We start from the raw sequence: 15,319 nt of genomic DNA, 5'->3' as shown, positions 1-15,319 counted from the left end.
GAATCCACTCTTTGGATCATCGACTCAGGGGCCACTGACCATACGACCAGTTCTTTCCATAAATTTTTTAAGTTCTTGGCACCGATAAGGACAATGTTCGAGTGGCTGATGGTTCTCTTTCCTCCATCTCTAGGAAAGGATCTATTAAGTGCTCTCCTTTATTATCTTTATCTGAAGTGTTACATGTTCCAACTTTTTCTACTAATCTTCTCTCAATTAGGGGTATTACTCGAGATTTGAACTGTAAAGCAACCTTTTCCATTCCAATTGTCTTTTTGAGGACTTGGCGACCAGGTGAACGACTGGCAGTGGTAAAGTGGTCAGTGGCTTGTACCCGCTAGATAATGGGTCCCACCCAAGGTTCTAAATCTCGGTTTCAAGACCGGTTTCGATCAGGCCCAAAGCCGAGACGTGTCGGATCTTGTTTCGACACTAGCCTCCCTGGGTTGAAACCTAGGGTCACTAGGGTTTCAACCCAGGGTTTTGTTTTTGAAAAGAACGGAAAAAAAAAAAAACAACTTGGAGATTTTGGTTAGTATCGACCGAGATTTAGTTCCATGGTCCCACCTTCTTCCACTTCGATTGCTCAAGCTCCACTTAGTTCCTCTAGAGTTGTTTTATCACAGTTATATCAGTGGCATCATCATTTGGGCCACCCCCTCACTTTAGTAAAGATTTTTCCTAATTTATTTAAACAATTGAATCTAAATGGTTTTGTTTGTGATGTTTGTATTTTTGCCAAGCAAACACAGTCATTTATTCCCCATCTGATTATAGAAGCTCAGATACTTTTACTTTATTTCATCATTCGGATGTGTGGGGCCATGCCCGATGTGTTTCAATTTGTGTATATCAATGGTTTGTCACTTTTATTGACTGTCATACTCGACTTACTTAGGTTTATTTCTTACATTAGAAAAGTGAGATTTTTCGCTGCTTTCAGCTTTTTCACAAGATGGTTCAGACTCAGTATGATGCCAAGATCAGAATTCATCGTACTGATAATGGCAAGGAATATGTGAATGGTTCGTTCCAGTTATACCAGGCTGATCATCGCATTATTCATCAAACAAGTTGTGTTGACACTCCGGCTCAGAATGGTGTGGCTGAACATAAAAATCTCCATCTGTTGGAGGTGACTCGGTCCCTCATGTTTAAAATGCACGTCCCTGCCCAATATCGGAGTGAGGCTGTCCTTACGGCTGCATATCTCATTAATTGAATGCCTTCAGGTATTCTGGAGTATCGCTGCCCTATAGAGCTGTTCCTTGGCTCCTCCTCCTTTATTTTCCTCCAAGGTGGTTGGATGTGTGTGTTTTGCCCGCAATGCCTCGGGGAGACCCAGGGAGCCCAGTCCATTGAAGGTTTTGTTCGCTCTCGCTCTAGCTCTTGGCATCGACAAAAGCAAGTTGATGTAACCACTACCCTGTGCCAAGCCAATCGTTACCTCCTCATCCAAGTCCTTCTACTTCATCTCTACCTGGTGAGTCTTCTTTTCCCACAACTCCTACTAAAGATTCTACACTTGACTTTCCTATTGCTATTCACAAGCCCGCGTAGGACTTGCACCTAACATCCCATTTCTAATGTGGTCTCATATGATTCCTTTTCATCTTCGTTTTGCGCCTTTGTTTCTTCCTTGTATTCTGTTTCCATCCCTAAACATTGGCAGGAAGCTTTAGCTGATTCACAATGGAAGGCTGCTATGGTTGAAGAGATGAGAGCACTTGGGAAGAATGACACATGGGACTTGGTATCTCTTCCTTCAGAAAAAAACTTGTGGGCTACGTGGGTATTCATTGTTAAACAAAAGATGGATGGGACGATGGACAGATACAAAGCAAGGCTGGTTGCCAAGGGTTTTACATAGACATACGACATTGACTACCAAGAAACATTTGCACCGGTTGCAAAAATGAACACTGTTCGCATGGTTCTCTCTTGTGGAGTTAACTTGGGCTGGGAATTACAACAACTTGATGTGAAAAATACATTTCTCCAAGGAGAACTCAAAGAGGAGGTATATATGGATGTCCCTCCTGGTTTCTCTAGCCAGGAAACCTAAGGCAAGGTGTGTAAATTGGAGCAAGCCTTGTATGGTTTGAAATAATCTCCTCGAGCATGGTTTGGTCGCTTCCATAAAGCAATGGTGTGTGTTGGTTATCAACAAAGTAACCCTGATCACACTCTATTCACTAAGAAGTCAGGAGAGCTCGTTACGGTCCTCGTTGTTTATGTTGATGACATCGTGATTACAGGGAGTGATGTTGCAGAAATTGCTCGTCTGAAGACCTTTTTAGGCACAGAGTTTGAGATTAAAGACCTAGGGATTGAGGTTACTTGGTCAGCTCAAGGTATCTTCCTTTCTCAAAGGAAGTATACACTTGACCTCTTATCCGATACAGGGATGTTGGGTTGCAAACCAGCTGATACACCACTCGAGGCAAATTCCCATCTTAAAAGTAAGGATGGTGAGCCAGTTGACAAAGGAAGCTACCAGAAATTGGTTGGGAGATTAATCTATCTCTCTCATACTAGGCTAGATATTGAATTTGCTGTCAGCCTAGTTAGTCAGTATATGCATGAACCCCATTCCATGCACTTGGAGGCTGTGTATCGAATTTTGAGATATCTCAAGTTGGCTCCTAGTAAAGTTGTTCTTTTTCTCGTCATGACCACCTACATATAGAAGCCTTCACTGATACTGATTGGGTTGGTTCTCCCGATGATAGAAGATCTACCTCATGGTATTATTGTACTCTAATTGGTGGCAACCTAGTCACCTGGTGAAGCAAGAAGCAGGCAGTGGTTGCAAGATCAAGTGCAAAGGCTGAGTTCAGGGCTATGGCCCATGGTATTTGTGAACTCCTGTGGCTCCAGGTTCTTCTTCAAGACCTTTATGTTCCAGTTCAACTGCCGATGCAGCTCTACTGTGGCAGCAAATCAGCCGTCAGCATTGCTAATAATCCGGTGTAGCATGATCAGACAAAGCATGTTGAGATCGATCGTCACTTTATCAAGGAGAAGCTAGAATAAGGAATTATTAGTGTCCCGTTTGTTAAGTTTGAGGAACAATTAGAGGATGTGTTTACTAAGGGTCTTTTCCTCTTACTATCTTTCATATTGCATCTTTCATTTCTCATTTTCATTTTTTCATTTCTCCTCTCTTTCCCCATCCCTCTTTACTCATCTTTCTTTTCCCTTTTTTTGGTTTAGTTTTCCTTACTTTGTTTTGTTTGGATCCATGTAGACGACCCCATTAAGTTGGGATAAGGCTGAGTTTGTTGTTTACTAAGGGTCTTAGTGGAAAGATTCGTCACCCAATCATATGCTAGTTGGGCATGTGTGACATCTATGTGCTTGATGGAGAGTGTTGTAATATGGGTACAAGGGTAGTTTGGCCTTTATAATTTTCAGGAGTATTCTTGTACTTGTACCTATTCTAGAACATTCTCTCATCTATTATAAATAAAGTAGGGCTGTGATCATAAAATCACAAGCCATTATTCCTAGGATTCCATCAAACATGCATAGCAAAAGGCTGGTAACCAGTATAGCTTCAAATAGAGTTGATTGGCGAAAGAGAGCTTATGTAGCCAGCCCCGTTTATTGGGGATAAGGCTGAGTTGAGTTGTAAACATAAGACAACATACACAATAAGAACGTTCTAATAGAGCATTAGATGAAGTAGCAAATGGATGAATTCCAATTGACACTAACCTTGCCAGCCCTTGAAAAAAATTCATAGACATCTTTTTCATCTGCCTTCAAACAAATCTGCCACAATCAGTGGTTGAAACATCAGTCAGCAACAATGGAAGCACAAATGGAAGGAAAAGGGCAGGAGGATACCTGATAAGCAAATACAGTCCTCTGATCTCGTTCTGGATCAGCCTCAGGCTCCGCTTCCTCCTTTTTCTCTTTATATCGTCTGCAAAGGAATATAAACCTCAAATAAAAACCTGGCCTGAACTGACTGCCCCAAAATTATCAAGCAAGCCATGCTCATCACATCAAATCAAGCAGACGAGACCATTTCTAGAATAATAATAATACAAAAAGGACAATTATTTATATGACGACTCCTGCAAATAAATGTTCATCTAATGTGATATGAATGCCAGAAATATTTAAAACATGAAAATTCCTGAAATCGCGGTTCTTCAACATGGTTTCAGAGATCAGATCCACGTAATAACTTCCCGCAGGAAACTGCAATAAGTTAACATGACACCACATGTAAGAAGACGAAGTTTGCAAATTGCATAAAGATAAAATAAAGTTGCAAAGAGATATTAAAGAGAAGGGAAAAAATGAAGATTGAATAAAGTTACAACTTATGATTGGAAAATCCTGCAAAGGGATGTAATCCGACTTCAAGCAATGGATTGGTGGCACATCTTTCTCCATCTATGCGACAAATAGAAGACTTAATTGTTCAGTATGGAAAACACATTACATGTTGTGTCAACCATAAAATCTCAATGACAAAATTTCAAAGATATTCATCAAATTCCTCATTGGTCAGGAACCTGATAAAGCCTTTTCCTTTTTTCAGGGCAGTAGATGAATTAGAAGACACAAGATAGAAATCTGGAGAAAGCCTGGGGTGCAGGGGCAAAAGTCCCAAGTGTTAGCTAACAGTCTAGAAGTTAAATATCATTGAATGAAGTAGCTGTACAGAAAACAACCAAAAAAGAATCAAGTTCTAAATGTATACCTCAAACATGGATCTAGAGAATTCCAAAACACATAATACAAATAAAAAAAGCCAACCAGGAATATTAAAAAGGGCGCACCCATTGCACGAGGCTTCCACCACTGCGGGGTCTGGGGAGGGTCATAATGCACACAGCCTTACCCCTGCTTCACGGAGTGGCTGTTTATAGACTCTAATCCGCGACCACTAGGTTGCAATGGAGCAACCTTACCGTTGTGCCGAGGTCCAACCAAGAACATTAATTAAATTAATAAAGAAAGATATATCCGCAAGCAGTATAGCATGCAGAAAAATTAGCATATGGAAGAAGACATTACAATGTACCCACAGACATGTCTCAGACTCTGACTCGACTGTCTTAAGCTAAACATACACGACCATTGAAAAGAAACCATAAACATGGAAGATGAACTGGCTGAGTTTAAAAAGACAAAAATTGGTAAGAAAGTATCAACCAATGAAATATGATTACATCACATACATACAAAGTAAATAATCTCTTAGTCAGATTGCTCATGATCTTCCCATTATTTACAGAAATTTTTCACTACCAAAAGCACCGAGGTGGTTCACCCAAAGACAATGTTAGAAATTTGCTATGAGTTTTAATTTTAAAGGTCCATCACAAACACAATAATCTCTATATTATTCATCTTTTAGCTTGACATCAAAGGTGTCACAAGAAAGCATTTGTTATTTGTTATCTACCAGCCATTTGCCTAAAGAGTTCATAAAACTGAAAGTGAGATTTCTGACATGTGGAAAGCGGAACCTTCTTGCTTGAAGAAAAAGAAAATTGTATGAATGATGAAAAGCAGCATACGAGGAACGGCAAGAACATTGGAATGGCAACGAGGACACCAGAAACCTACCATAGTTGTCAAAGCATCGCCTAGGCGGGTGCCTTGTTGGTTTTGCCTTGCGTCTAGGCCCCCCTCCAATGCCTTGGGTCACCTGGACGCCATGACAACTATGAAACCTACAGTAGTAAGAACAAAAAGGCTCTTAAGGGGTATAACTTTAAGGAACTGAGTATCAGTTGCATCTGAAACTTGGACTCAGCATAAAGAAAACCTATAAGCAATGAAACTTAACCTCTGGGAAAGGACCTCAGCTGGAAACCCCAAAAGCCTAAGTCCTCACAATGGATGATCATCAAAAAGAAGTAATAAATAGTTAAAAAATCGATAATCCTGTAAAAGCTTATGTCAGTTCTGGCAGCCAACTGAACATCAAATTTCCTCTGAAGCATCAGAAGATGAAGTGCTTCTGTTAAGCAGAGCCCATTACTCCCTCACCAGCATTTCTGCAACAGAATAAATATAATTAAGCCATTTTGCTCTAGGTGGAGGATAATGAAAATCATAAGATGACACACCAATCCTCATTAAAAACTCCAACTGTCAACTACCCCAATCTTGCAAAGGCAAGCTTCTCAAAGGATCACAAAAAGTCTACAGAGAAGAAACTTTCAAAACCTATGACCTGAGTTTCTGAGCCTGGCTCACTTGCCAGAATGACCATCAGAAGATTGCCCTAGCGTATCTGCGAGTTTCAGAATCTAATATTCAATATTCAGAAATTCCAACACTGATATATAGCAAATGTAACTAGATGAAACTTGAGCACCAGTGTTGCCAAAGAGAATGTACGAATTCCATTAACTAGCAAGTTTGAAACCATGTAAAAATATTCTGGACAACGGAACCGAAGAAACAACATTTTATTGGGAGAAACCAGTTTTAAGGAGTCAGTTTTTAAGAAAAGCCCATCCAGGAATGTAACAATACCATAAGAATCCTCCAAAAGAGCTGCATCTTCTTGGACTAGACATAGAATCAAGAGCAGAACTTCATGGATAAATTGGACACTAAACAATAACAAAAGTTTTTTCAGGTGTCTACCACCAAAGAAGAAAAATAGGGAAGGAAACATGGAGAATTTTGCACAATTCCAATTTTTCAAATACTAGTCCTCCATTACCTGATCCGTGAGAAGGTGCAAACATATGCAAATTTAATTCCAAGTAACACCCAAGAATGTATGTAATGGTAGTTGCTAGCACAACATTCAGTCATGGATTCTACCAGCTTAGAAGTTCTCATGAACTAGTATTTTAGACCAGCATTAACCTGCTAAAACAGAAGGAATGCATCCTAAAGAAGAGAGAGCTTACAAAACCCCATTGCCAACAAGAAAAAGTTCAGTGAGTTCTCACCAGTACTATCATTGCCCTGTCAGTCTCAACCACTGGAATCTAATGTTAACATTCTCTCTTCTTCATGTTTAATCTAATTCTTTTATGCATCTTCTAGTTTTTTTATTCTAAAGTTCTCTACCTACTGGGATACAAACATTTTGTTTTGGTGAATAACAAGTTCATAACCAATTAAAGAAGAAAGAAGGACTTTCGGCTCAAATGCTGACCAACTTTGCATAAACTTTCTGGGAACAAGAACACAACCATCACTCTTTTTCTATGGGTTTGAATAGCAAACAAGGTCCTAGAACATTATTGCATTAATATTACTAACCAATTGATCAGACTACCACACCTGAGCATAGGTTCAAGAAAGATAAAGTATGTTACAAGCAGGAACAAAGTTAAATCTCCATTCTGCACATGTGAAATGTCAAGCATATGCTTTAAACATGTATGTGCATCATAGCATAAATTAATAATTACCTAAAAATATATTCAAACATTGAAGTATACAAACATAAAAAAATAAAAAAAATATATAGTTACACCCATACACATGCCCATAAATAAGAGGAAAGGAATCTGCCACGTAGGGAGAATCTTGAGATGCATCTCATTGTTGCAGGGAAGAGAGCAAATTGCATAAGAAAAAAAGAGGGGGGGGGGAAGAAGATAGCACAATCACTCTAGCCATGCAGGCACTCACAAACACTTCACTATTTCATTCTTCAAATCTGAAATTTCACCCTAACACAAGCTGTTTAAAAGAAGAAAACCCAACTAGAAAGGGAAACCTATTTAACTAGGAAACAAAGAGCAACTGGAAAACCAAATACCCTACGTAGCAAAACTTCTAAAATTAAAAGATTGCATATTTCCTAAAAGAAAATAAATATCTAATTATCCTACTAGACCAAAAACCCAGATTCGGACCTGGTTCTCGGTTTGGGTTCCCAAACGGGTTTGAGTCGGTCCAAGGTAGTGCACCTGCATCAATTACCTCGGTATTGAGAAAAACTTGACCACGTGTTTTGAATAACAGTAGAAATAAAAGCACACAAATGGGGGTTATCTACTCATTGTCTGCAACTTGAAGAAAATCCAAAATATGAAGCTTTGGGGTTACATCCATGGCTAGAAAATCTTGGGGAAGAAAGAACTCAATGTGAACACTTCTTGTTGCAGTAGAGTTTGTTGTATCTTCACCCATAATAACCGTTTTATCTTCCTTGACTGTTACTGGCTATCCCACGTCCGAACTGTCTCCCTCCTGTTGTGATTCATTCTGCTCGTCCTGTGGCTACACTATAGGTATCACTTTCTTGGACTCTGGGGATATTTCGTTAACCAATCCTTGAAGAATGAATGTCTGGCACAAGTTTATAGGTTGTAGGGTGCACAAATTTCTATCTCGATCAACAACACCCCTTCGTTCTTCCAACCACTGTTGACCCAATTTAATAATGCGCTGATAAGATTCGAACACTTCATAATAAGCACCATCAAACTACTGAGAAATGGAGAATTCGTCGAATACATAATCCTTAAGACTCAATAATGATCTGGTTGGTCTTTGTTAGCATCACTACCACAGATCGCAAGACGAAATTGCCCACTTTGCCTTTCATCAATAAACAAATTAGCAAGCTTTCCATTGGGAAGCGTACTCTAAACTTGAACACAAAGGAATCCATGGCTAGGTTGTGTTCAGACCAATTTGATGCAGACCCGGGTCAGAATAACCCTACTGGGTCGCCTAAGGGCCCACCCAATCACTTAAGCAACTCTAATATTACAAACAATGGCAAATCCTTAATTTAACAGAAGTTAAAACTATAAGAGAAGATAAGAGGGAGGGGTGTAACGTATGGCCAAAGGGTAAGCTTGGAAGCAAAGTAAAACGAAGGATAAAAGAGAATAAAGGGGAAAGTAGGGGGTATTATGGTAAGAACCCCTAAAAACATAAACTACCAAGAGAGGGGGAGATTGTAGATCATCTTTTACCTCTTGACGAGAAATTTCAGCGGAAGTTTGAAGATTTGGGGTTGAGAGAACTCTCTCAGCTTGATCTCAATAGAACCAACGTTTTGGGAGAGATCTTCCAACCCTCATCCCTATCGAATCCTCCCAAAAATAGGTTCAATAAAAAAACAACCACGCTAGGAAAAATTACTGTAACCAAAGCCTGGCGATAGAAGGAAAAACCAGGTATGAAATTCCCTCTAGAACTCACAAGCCTGGCAAGCTCTCAGATTCAGATTCAACAGTGATGCAGACCCTAGCCTCCTCGAATTGAAGAAGCCACCCTAAGCCTAGGGTTTTAGTAGGAGCCTTAGTTTAGTTTTTTTCAGTTCTATACTTAGTTTTTATTTTGTGTTTTTAATTGAACCGGTTGAATTGGTTGCACCCAATTGGTTCAATTGGTCTAATTTAAGTGAAGTGCTCCTATTGGCTAAGAGGTTCTTATATCCTATTGACTAGTAGGGAATCTTCTTTTATTTCGAATAGTTTAAGTTGTTTTAAGTCATTAGGGTCAATTGAGTCTTTTTATACCTTTTAAATTGTTTTAAATCACTTAATTGTACCTCTCCACGATTTTGGATGGAGATTAGAGTTGTAATAGTTTTAGGAATTAGGCCATTGGCCTCCTACTTAATATTAGATCGTGGGAGAGGCTCCCACACCAATTATGTTTTAAAAAATCAAGTTTTTTGCTGTTGGCCTTTGCTGCTGCTGCTTCTCTCTTCAGAGACTGTCTTGTGAGTCATATCAAGACCCCTTGTGAGTCATATCAAGGGTTAGGGCTGGTGGATTCCGGCGACTTCTTGCATCTTGTAGATCGGGAGGTCCTTCTTCTTCTTCTATCAAGTTTCTCCAAGCTACTGTTGTTGCAGATCTGCAAATCCAGTAAGTGTTTACAGTTTCTGCAAGTTTCCTTCTTCTTCTTCTCCATCCAACCTAACCCTGATCGATCCCCCTTAAACCTTAATTATTTTAAACCCTAGTTATCCTGTCCAGCCTCTTCCCACCATCAGATCTGTTCCAATTTTACACCATAGTTCCAGCAGGCCATCTCCTTCACTCGATCCCCATTCTGCCCCCATTCCAACAGCTAAACCCTAATCCCCCCTCTTCCCCATTAAAACCTACAACCTACAAAATCTGTCCAGATCTAACCTGCCATCCAAACCACACCAAACTTCAACCGAACCACCCTCTCCATACCAGTGACACTCGACCAGAACCCCTTGACCTAATTCCCCCTAAATACCCTAAATCTCATCATCCCCTTCATTCCCAAAACCCGAAACCCTAACCCTAGAATTTCAGAATTTTAATTTTCTGTTTAAACCTATTTAAAACCTATATCATTAGCTTCCTTTTGACCTGCACATCATTACTAAATAAAACCCTAGCTCAAATTCCTAGTCCTAACCCTAATTCTGCCTTAGTTTACCTATTCTGCCCATTCGAACCAGCAGCCTTGTTTGGTGATCCTATTACTCTGGTTCCTAGTGGGATTACTCCTACCTAGGACTACATTAAACAGTCTGAATTACCCAGGGGTCTAAAACTTCCTACAAAATTTTAGGACACAAAGGGAAGGAACGAAGGAGATTTATCCCACCCTTTGAAGCTGCACTATTCCCAGAATAGAATATAATATAGATAACGATATGGATATAGCAAGAAGAACAAAAGGAGAACAAGAAAGAGAAAGAGAGCTTGCCCAGAAGAAAAGAGAGGGGGAGAATCGATCGAAGCCACTGAAAAGTGAGAGCAGTGGGGGGTTGTCTCCAGGTATCGTAGAGGTGGGGTTAGGTTGCAGTTGGGGCAGTGGGTTGGGGAAGGAAGAGACCGAGTTCTCTTAATATATATATATATATATATATATATATATATATATATTTTACCTCAATGGAGCCTAGAAGGGGGTATGTCAACGGTGGGAAGGGGAGGAGGATGGGGTTGATGTGGGAGTCAGGAGGGGAGAGATTGATGCAGGAATTGATATCATAAAGAAAGGAAGACGAGGGGGTAGAGTGTTGCTGCAACTCTGGGAATGGAAGAGGGAGATAGAGAACTTCAACTCTGATACCAAACTGAAAAGAGTCTCAGAGTTCCAGGGAAGAGAGGACCTTGCATAAGAAGAAAGGGGTGGAGGAAGATCACCCAATCACTCTGACCTCGCAGGCATTCACAAACATTTCACTGTTTCATTCTTCAAATCTGAAACTTCATCCTAATACAAGTTACTTTAAAGAAGAAAACCCAACAATGTTTCTAAATCTTGGTCACGCAAGAAAGCGAGACGAAAATTTAATGCAATACAATTGTGTACTTGGTTTCAACATGGTTAGACCATATATCGATAATTTCACACCTTTCGACTCGAACCACCTATATAAATTCACCTATCCCCATCGTAGCTTGATGAAACCTGGGAGTTTTAACCTGAACCTGGCTGAACCACCTTATTTATGCCAAATTTCATTTAAGTAAATGTTTCATTTACTTAAGATATTATTCATAAATAAGCAAATAGCCTCCCAATTGAATCCAATAAAAATAGTTATAAAATCAAATTCCAAATGGATAAAATGTCAACCCCCTAGTTCAAGAACAAAAACTAAATTTTCAACTTTCAAATACTAGGGTTTTTCTCAAATCTAAAAATTCCATAAATCTTGTCATGATAGAACATCACTAAAAACCAAAAGAGCCGCAAAATAATCATTTGTTTGGACATCTAGGAGTTTAATTTCATTCGGAGCTGATTTTAATAGAATTCGAGCACACGAAATAAGATTTTACCAGAACTTAACTCCTTCAATATAAATCAGAATTAAGTAATCTTGTATTCATTTTCAACAAATGATAACTTTGCCGCTTCTTGGGTTTTAATCATGTTTTATCATAATAAGAATTATTTGAGAACATTAAAAAGTTGAAAATTTCACATACCGCCGAAAATCCAGTTTTTGTTCTTGAATGGAGGGTTGACTTTTTATCCTTTTGGAATTTGATTTTCTAACTATTTTTATTGGATTCAAATGGGGGGTATGTATTTTCTTATTTATGAAGAATATCTTAAGTAAATGAAATAACAAATAACACTATCAAACTTGGGTCAAAACCACAAGTACCATTTTGAGTATTCTTTATGCAAAACTAATGCATGGATTGGGTTCAAAACGTCAAAAATAGGCAGTAAAACAAAATCAGGGCAAAAAAAAAACTCCTGGGCCTCGAAATCAAGGCTTCGATTGGCCTGGAGAATGTACCAGGTTTCAACCGGGATATGATTGAAACCTGGCATCACTCAGTTTCGGGGTTGGCCAAAACTGGCCTTGAAACAAATATTTAGAACCTTGAACCCAACTAGTAAAGGAAACATATCAAACTAGGAAACAAACTTTAACAAGGAAACTAAAAGCAACTAGGAAACCAAATATCCTATGTAGCTAAACTTATAAAATTAAAAGATTGCATATTTCCTAAAGAAAATAAATATATAATTAATTTGGACCCAATTCTCGGTCTGGGTTCTCAAACAGGTTTGGGTCGATCCAAGGTAGTGCACCTCATCAACACATGGAGGACAAGATCATCAAGGTTCCTGCATAAGGCCATTGGTAGCCTTGGACCTCAAGCATGCCTTATCGACTAGGCATCACTTTGACGACGCCTAGACAACTACAGCAACAATTCAGCTTCAATTTAATAAAGTAATCACAACTCAAATATATTGCTTTGCCAGCTCCCTCGCCCTTATATTGCTACAAATGCTTTGTAGAAATAAATTTCTTGACCTAACATTCGCACCCATGTGACTACTTTGAACAAAATATATACCATCTAGACCCTCTATACTCTCTTACTAAAAGCCCTAACACTAAGACCACATCCTAATTATATAAACACTGACAAATTGAATAAGCTTGCAATCTGCGCCTAGAACACTTGTGAAGCTTGAGGCCCTACTGCATCATGCAAGCTATAAATTGCCCAATGATTAGTGAACAGAAATATGCTGTGAAGCTTTAGATGCTACTGCAACATGCAAGTCATCAAATTACCATGCTTCACCTGGTAGCCTCTTCAGAAAAATCCAGGAGCTGATCTAATTGCAGTTTTTTTCCTGGGAGGGTGCGACTATGGGAGCTTCCCAACTAGTAGTAGGAAAACATGGAAGATGCCAAGTATATCTTAAGAGAACTATCATAAAGGGCAAGGAAAACGATGATTTTTGTCATCTCTACCAAAGGTAAATGACAAATAATGAATAAATAAGTAGAAGTTGAACTCAGGAATGATAATGTTCAAGGCTAGAGGTATCTATTTATGAAAGTCCAAAATCCTAAAGAAATATATGCTGAGATTTAGTCTTGTATAAAAGTGGTGTCAATGGTATACAAAAATAGGGCCAATAGAATTGGAATTGTTCATTTTCACTGAGATCAAACAAATATCAACAGATACAGTTCTATGAAAATCAATCACACAGAAAGAGAAACTGTTGCCCACAGTAATTATGAAGCCTTTGAAATCCTCTTAGCCATTATTCCAGGGCAATACTTCTTAATTAAGAGGAATACCATGATGTGTCAATTCCACCTAAAGCATGAAGAATCTCTGCGAAACCACATCCCCAAGTAATGCTCAAGGTTCAAGGCTCTAGGCTAGCAGCAGGAGTTACTTTTTTCTGCATATTAGAACTAACTGTGGATACATTAAGTTCTTGTAAAAACAACAGCCATTGCAGAAAGACATTCCTAAAGGTATTATTGATTGTAGAATTGATGTTATAGCTTTTCTATGTTGGAAACTAGGGCTGTGAAGTGTCAACACATCATCAATATAATCCATGAAATTTGTCCACCTCAGAACTGACTTCCTCAACCAATCAAACATATTCTCAAGCTAACAACTGAAATTAGAAACTAAGGCAATCTCAATGTCCTGGCCTTGAAATGTGTGCCAACACCTTCACTTAAACGTATGCGCCCCAAGTAAGAAAGGACAGATAGAGATTGTTTAGTGCAACGGAACAAAAGGAGAAATAAATGAACTTGTTTGGGCTTATCTCAAAGCAAAATCTTATGCATTAATCTGCTAGAACCGAAATGTGAAAGATATTGAGGACATTGAAAGTATGGTGAAACTAACATATCAATTGCCTATGGATTACAAACTGCAATTAACACCTCTATAATATACACAATGCAAAAATTTGCACTTCAACAATGTTCAATCTCTACAGAAAGGAATTTCAAGAAACACAGAGGAGGGGAAATAGAAAGAGACCTGCCATCTCGATCCCTGTATCGTAACTCCCTTTCCCTTTCTTTTTCCCTGTACTCTCTGTCTCTGCTCTTCTCCCTGTCTCTCTCACGTTCAGCATCCCTATCACGGTCACTGCGGTGCCTCTCAGAGCGGCTCCTGCTACGTCGTGAACGCTCCCGTTCTCTCTCCCTGTCTCTTTCACTTTCTCGGTCACGCTCTCTTATCCTTTCACGGTCTCGTTCCCGCTCTCTATCTCTGTCACGGTCCCTGTCCTTCCCGTCCCTTTCATCACTCTCCCTCCCCCTATCCTTCTCCCTATCCCTATCTCTGTGTTCCTTGCGGTGCCGGTCCCTCTCGTTCCTCTCAGCATTCTCGGACTTGTAGTCAGGAGATGAGCGGTGATGCGAGGCGCCCCTCTCTCTGTGCCGAACATGATCACGAGAGTCATCTCCAGGTCTTGCTCGCTTGGAACGGCTATCTAAGTCATCCTCGTTCTCATTAGTCCTACGCTTAGAACTCCGGCTACGGTCCTTCTCTCCCGATTTAACAGTCTCCTCGCCACCATTTGCAATCTTCTCCTCTTTCGGCGCTTCTGGGTTTTCAACTGTTTTCTCTAAATAATCATATTCGTCGAAATCCATCGAACAATCTTCGAACAATTGAGCCGTAAACGACCTTGCCCGAACCCCAATCACTGCAAAAACTCTGCAACGGATAACATATTCAATCAAAACAAACAACTTAGAAGCAATAAAGAAGAGCAATAATAAACATGAAATTAGTAATTAGGCTTTCGCATCTTCCATGAGTTTTTCCCGCGATAAACCAAAAAATTAATCAGTTAAAACCCTAGACATGAAAACATTTATAGAGAGAGTGAGATGAAAGTAAAACCCTAACCTGCAAGAATGAAGAATGGGGTTTCAGAAGATGCTAAAGTGAAGGGAAGCCAAAACGTCGACGGCTATGGCCAAGTTTCAGCAACAGTGGTTTAAACCAAAGTAGACAGAGAAAGGTTTTATAACCGGAAGTTCTATTCCTTTTAATTATCGAAAAAAATTCTTAGATCCACTGAGAGATAAGAACGCGAAACTGGAATTAGAAGATAA

At 39.4% G+C, this 15,319-nt stretch overlaps 1 protein-coding gene across 1 annotated transcript in view; it reads right to left on the bottom strand.

Annotated features, from left to right (window-relative positions):
- LOC122662138 (RNA-binding protein 39-like) overlaps positions 1–14,949 on the bottom strand; it is a 56,191-nt gene extending 41,242 nt beyond the window's left edge. Inside the window, exons 1-3 of the mRNA XM_043857704.1 lie at positions 14,232–14,949; positions 3,853–3,931; positions 3,721–3,777 (exon numbers count right to left, since the gene is read on the bottom strand). Of these exons, the coding sequence (XP_043713639.1) occupies positions 3,721–3,777; positions 3,853–3,931; positions 14,232–14,851 (756 nt within the window). The 5' untranslated portion in view covers positions 14,852–14,949. The remainder of the gene's footprint in view (positions 1–3,720; positions 3,778–3,852; positions 3,932–14,231) is intronic.
- Positions 14,950–15,319: the final 370 nt, after the last annotated feature.

Source organism: Telopea speciosissima, chromosome 5, assembly GCF_018873765.1.
Source record: "Telopea speciosissima isolate NSW1024214 ecotype Mountain lineage chromosome 5, Tspe_v1, whole genome shotgun sequence".
In the NCBI taxonomy this organism is placed as follows: Eukaryota; Viridiplantae; Streptophyta; class Magnoliopsida; order Proteales; family Proteaceae; genus Telopea; species Telopea speciosissima.
Note: the sequence above shows the minus strand (reverse complement) of the source record. Positions and strands in the feature narration are given on the sequence as shown.